Source organism: Acanthisitta chloris, unplaced genomic scaffold, assembly GCF_000695815.1.
Source record: "Acanthisitta chloris isolate BGI_N310 unplaced genomic scaffold, ASM69581v1 scaffold12142, whole genome shotgun sequence".
Taxonomy (NCBI): domain Eukaryota; kingdom Metazoa; phylum Chordata; class Aves; order Passeriformes; family Acanthisittidae; genus Acanthisitta; species Acanthisitta chloris.
The window spans coordinates 1-5541 of record NW_008662212.1 but is presented as its reverse complement, the minus strand read 5'-3'; the positions used below and the strand labels follow the sequence as shown (position 1 = coordinate 5541).

Here is a 5541-nt window from a genome sequence, read left to right as displayed (position 1 = left end):
GTGCACGGCGATCACCCCCACCATCTCGGCGATGATGAAGGACAGGGCTCCGAAGTAGAAGGACCAGCCGTAGGAGTAGCTCTTCTTGGAGTCGCTCTGCCCCGGGTCCCCTGCGTTGGCTGAGATGTAGACTATGATCCCGATGATGTTGCTGAGACCTGCAGGGGAGGTCGAGAGGCACCTGAGCAGCAGGAGCAGGATGGGAGGACGTGTCCCCATGGGACACCAATCCCACTGCCAGCATACTTAGGCCAAACCCCCTCACAGACCTCCACTGCTGTCCCAATGTACCTGTGTATTCCCTTACACCCAGCACATCTGTATGTTCCTGGATATTGGATGGGCAGGAGGAACAGCTACTATTTGGTTTAGAAAAGGGACAATTCAAGGCCTGGTTGTGCTTTGTGGTGCTGCTTCCTGAGCAGTGAAATGCAGGAGCCCAGCTGGTGCCATGCACCGGGGCTCTGGCCCAAGCAGAGCCAAACTGTGGGTCACAGGGGACCCCTCCAGCATGAACCCCAGCTCCCCGTGGCCCTGGGAGTGCAGGGAAGCAGGAACACCTCCATCTCTTTCCATGTCTGGTGGAGCCCAGAGGTGTTATTTGGGACAGGGCAGTTTGTGCCCTGCCAGCAGCCAGCGGGGCTGTGTCACAGGGTTTGGGTGCAGCTGGTGCATTCCCGGATTTACTTAATGAATCCATTATGTTCTCTCTGCTGTTTTCTCATCTGCATCAGCAGCTACTGCCAGCCAAGGAGGGAGAGTCATTTGTCTCTTTGTGGGGAGAAGAAAAAACACAAAATAGAGCAGTTCCTTGAGACAAAGACATTGTCACGCGATAATCAGGGGAAGCGTTGGGGAACAGCACAGAGAAATGAGTAATCCAGCAGGAACGGCCTCTCCAGAGAGCAATTTCCATGTAGGACTGGAGCAACCTCTCTGCCTGGTCCTGCTGCTGCTGGCACAGCACCTGCTGCTTGGCAGGGATGAAGGACAGAGCCCCCTCAGACCTGTCCTGGGGCCAGGTCATCCCCTAGGGTGATGGCTGTGCTTGGGGACTCCTTCCCAGGCTGCAGCCCTCCGCTTGGGGCAGAGCAGGGTGGGCACTTAAGTGCTGCATGGCACAGTGACCACTGCCAGAAATCCCCCATGGCTTTTCCCTGCAATGGAGATTTTCCCACGGGGATAAGACAGCTCAGAATCCCTCTGTGCTGACAGCCAGGGAGGACCCAAACTCCACCACCAGCTCCCCTGTGTTGTCCCAGGCTAGAAGAGCCTCCCCAGGCAGCTCCTACCTGCAGAGACAAAGAAGATGCCGGCGCTGAGGATGACGTTGTGTTTGCTCTTGTAGAACTCACTGGCGGCCACGCACAGGCCCCCGAAGAACAGCAGCCCCACGCTGAGGATGGGGAAGATGCTGGATGCTCTCACTGCACCTGTGGGACAGGGAATAGGGCAGGATCAGCCCTGGCATTGCTCCTGAAGGAAGGGCTGCCAGTACTCCCCAGCACCAGTGCCCAGGAAGAACTGATGCAAGGGCACACTCAGTGCTGCCAGGAGGGATGGGTAGACCCAGTGCCAGACCCCACTATGCATCCTCTGCTTGTCATGGAATCCTGAAATGGTTTGCACTGGAAGGGATCTCAAAGCTCATCCAGTCCCACCTCTGCCATGGGCAGGGACATCTTCCACCAGCCCAGGGTGCTCCAAGCCTCATCCAACCTGGCCTGGAACACTCCCAGGGATCGAGCAGACACAGATTCTCTGGGCAACCTGTGCCTCAGTGCCCTAACAGGGGAGAATTCCCTCCCAGTATCTCTATTGTCCCTGAGCTGCTCTGGAGCTCAGCACCAGTCCTGCAGACCCTGCAATTTCAGCCAAGAAACTAGCTTAAACCCTGAATTTCTATTTTTTTTTAATCCCTCCTTAAGTATTTAAAGGAATGATTTTTTCCAGCCTTGTCACACCGTCAGCACCAGCAATTTACCTTCCCATTACCAAACACACCACCCACAGGTTTCGGCTGTGGATGTGCTTCTGGAGTCTGGGATGGCAGAAACCCTGTGGACCTCACTAGGCTCGGGAGGAACTGCCAACCCGCAGGGTCAGGAACCTTTCCCATGGGGCCTCAACTATCACAGCTGTTTGGAAGTCAAAATTTACAAACTAACACATCCCAAGTTCAACAAAAAGTCATTTTCTGATGTGGGGAAGAACATTTTCAAAATGAACTGAAATCCCAGGCCCCAGAGCTCAGCATGAACAATGCCATGACACCAGCACTGGGCTCCATCCCACGGGATCAGCTCTGGCAGCACTGGGCTCCATACACTTGGAGTCCCTGACTGGATGCTACACAAAAAAGGGTATTTCCTATGTGGCCTAGGGGCAGTTCCACTTCCAGAATGACTACAGAGAGTAATGAATGCAGCACATCCCTAATCTGCTGCATCAAAAATACACTGTGCCTTGGTTTGGGCTCTCACCCTTCGATTAGGGCTGTTATTAAAGCACAGAAATACAGAGAAGCCCCATTAAAATGCCACTCTAGGGGCTTTAAAATAGACTTTTAACTTTTAATGTGGGAGCAGGTGGGAGAACTTCAATGCTAATCTACTAAAACTGCAAACCCATTCCATTAAACCTGCTCCCCTCTCAGCAGGGTGAGCACAGCTGTGGAACCTGGGGAGTCCAGAGCAACACCTGGCTGAGCAGCAGCTGGGTCAGGCAGGGGGTTGAGCACTGGGTGATGGGCAAGGGGGTCCCTGCTCCCCTTGGATTCCTCCCAGCCACAGTGACTCAGGGAGCGCCCAGGGCTGCCACCGCCTCCAGGGCTGCCATGTGCCCCTGCTGCCATATGTTGTTGTTTGGAAACATAGGTGTTGGAATGAGCCCTCAGCCGTGCAGGCTGTCACACCCGTGTGTGGCTGCCAAAGGGCTGGGCAGTGCTTGCCCATGTGGCTTTGCACGTTGGGGTGTAATTTGTGCCCAGCCTCTGCCACACGGTTCCCTGGGGTGCTCACACACATCTGCAGAGCACTGAGGGCGACCCTGTGGAGAAGGGGGTCAGCCTCAGGGCCTTCCACATTTTCCCTTGAAAGAGAGGAAATTTAAGTTAGATATATGGAAAAAATTCTTCCCTGTGAGGGTGCTGAGGCACTGGCACACGTTGCCAAAAGAAGCTGTGGCTGCTCCATCCCTGGAAGTGTTCCAGACCAGGTTGGACAGGGCTTGGAGCAGCCTGGTCTGCTGGGAGATGGCCCTGCCCGTGGCAGGAGATTGGAACAAGATGAGCTTTAAAGTCCCTTCCAATGTTTCAAACCATTTGAGGTTTCTATGATCCTATGTGGAACCCTGGGGCTCTGCCCTGGGGCTCTGCTGGCCCCAAAGACAGGAGGATGCACTTTTCCCAGGAGAGCTACCACCTCGATTTTCCCTGTCTCCCTGTGCTTGGCTGCCACCAGCAGAGCACGTGGCAGATGCTCACTGTGCTCTCCCAGTAAATCCAGCCTGACTGGATACTCAGGGAACATGAACACTGGCATGAACATGGCAAGAGTACGTACCCCTGTGGTGCTGCACCGTGAGGACAGAGGGTACTGGGACAAGTCAACAGGCTCAGACAGTGCAGCAGCTGCTGTGACCAGCCATGGGGATAATAGCAAGTGCCAGACAAATGTGCCATTAACACATGGCACTGTGGCGTGATATGGCCACGCTCGGGTAACCCAGAGGGTCACCGCTGCTGCATGGGAAGCCTGGGGGGTGCCACCCATCAGCCTCCTGCCAGCAGGCAGGGAGCTCTGTTGAGTGAAGCTGGAGGACAGGAAGGGGGTGCCATGCAGCAGCAGACGAGGGGGTCCCCAGGAAATGCATGCTGTGGGAAGCAGACTCACGGAGGAGATACTCGGCTGTGTCTTGCTCGTAGTCTGCATCCTCAGGGAAGTGGTCGATTTTCTTGCACACTCCTCGGAAGGTTCCTGGGGAGACACAAGCCAGGAGACACTCAGACCCCCTGTACTGGCCAGAGCAGTGCAGGATGTGTGGCAGCCCAGGGGCCTTGATGTTCTACATGGGGAAACTGAGGCACAGTGTGGGACTCCTCTGGAGTGGCAAGGGGCAGGGTGAGGTGAGAGGAACTCCTGCAGCATCTCCCCAGAGGAAGGCCATCCCCCTCATTACACCAGTGCTGGAGCACATGGTCAGGTCATGCTGGCTCCATCCCCTCTCCCATGGTACCAGGAACGACGTGTCCACATAGAACAGGGCTGCAGGCAGGAGAAGCCAACCTGCACCATGTCCCACATGGTGGCACACTCTCGGGCTGTGCTGGGGGAGCTGAGCATCGTGACAGGCATCAATTAAAGCCTGGAGATGAAGCTCTGGAGGAGGCAAGCTGTCATCCAGAGGGAGACACGGCATCTGAGGGAGAACCGCCTGCTCCCGTTGCTTTGGGAACTGTGGGAGAAGGGGATGCACTGGGCATGGCGAGGACACCAGCTGCACAGCACAGCCCCCAGCCTCCTCCTCCTCTCAGCTTTTGGGTTTCCACCCACCTTCTCTCCATACCTGCCAGCAGGCTCTGCCCCACGCGCCCCAGAGTGACTCACCATGTGTCCATTGGACACTCTACAGTGGGGCTGCACCAGCTGAGCCCCATCTGAGTGGGGACAGACAGGGCAACACACTGGGCTGCCCAGGGGGAGTGAGTGGGCAGGGGGGCAGCCCTGACTCCATGGCATCTAGCTCACACTCTGACATTTATTTTGGCTCCTTTACTCCCTCTGTTCATCAACTGATGCTCGTCACCATGGCAATGCTGAGCCACCTGACACACAACTTCAGCCTCCAAACACACACCACAACAAGGCTGAAATCCCGAAAAGTACCCTCCGACCCCCAAAATGCTCCCCTAGGAGAGAGTCCTGGCCTGGGAAGCTGGAAATTGCTCCAGGGGTGGATGAGGCAGCTGCTCAGGGTCCTGGCTGGGGACTCAGCCCCACAGGCAGCCAGGGCATGTGGCACATCCTCAGCCACCAGGTCCCTGTCCCCTGGTGATGGCAGATGCAACTTTGGGTGTTCCTCTCCTGACTTTATAACTGGACCTGGCTAAAGGCAGCGATAAGGCATCACAGGCAGGAAGGAAGTGAGTTCTGCCCAGGTGCTCAACCTCTGGAATTCCCCTCCTCTGCCCACGTCCCTTTCGCAAGGACAGTGGCAATACCGAATTACCTGCCCCTGGATCTCCTGCTCCTGGCTGCCTCTGATCTGAAGCCACAGCTGTGAGCTCAGGCAGGGGATGTCCCTGCTCTGGGCCTGGCCAGAGCAGGACTCCCTGGGATGCTGTCTCACTGGGAGTCTGTCTCACTGGGATGCTGTCTCCCTGGGATGGTGTCCCACTGGGACGTGTCCTGGCTCAGGTACTGGCTCAGCCACTCGCTCCAGGCACTTGCAGCCTCAGCCCCTGCTAACGCCTCATCCAGGCACATCTCGGGTGTATGTATCCACCCGTGGGCACACACCTGGGCACAACACCAAGCACAG

At 56.4% G+C, this 5541-nt stretch overlaps 1 protein-coding gene across 1 annotated transcript in view; it reads right to left on the bottom strand.

Moving 5' to 3' along the window:
• CACNG3 (calcium channel, voltage-dependent, gamma subunit 3) overlaps positions 1 to 5486 on the bottom strand; it is a 6360-nt gene extending 874 nt beyond the window's left edge. Inside the window, 4 exon segments of the mRNA XM_009070518.1 lie at positions 1 to 158; positions 1293 to 1433; positions 3894 to 3977; positions 5366 to 5486. The exon segment at positions 1 to 158 is cut by the window's left edge and continues 25 nt beyond it. Of these exon segments, the coding sequence (XP_009068766.1) occupies positions 1 to 158; positions 1293 to 1433; positions 3894 to 3977; positions 5366 to 5486 (504 nt within the window).
• Positions 5487 to 5541: the final 55 nt, after the last annotated feature.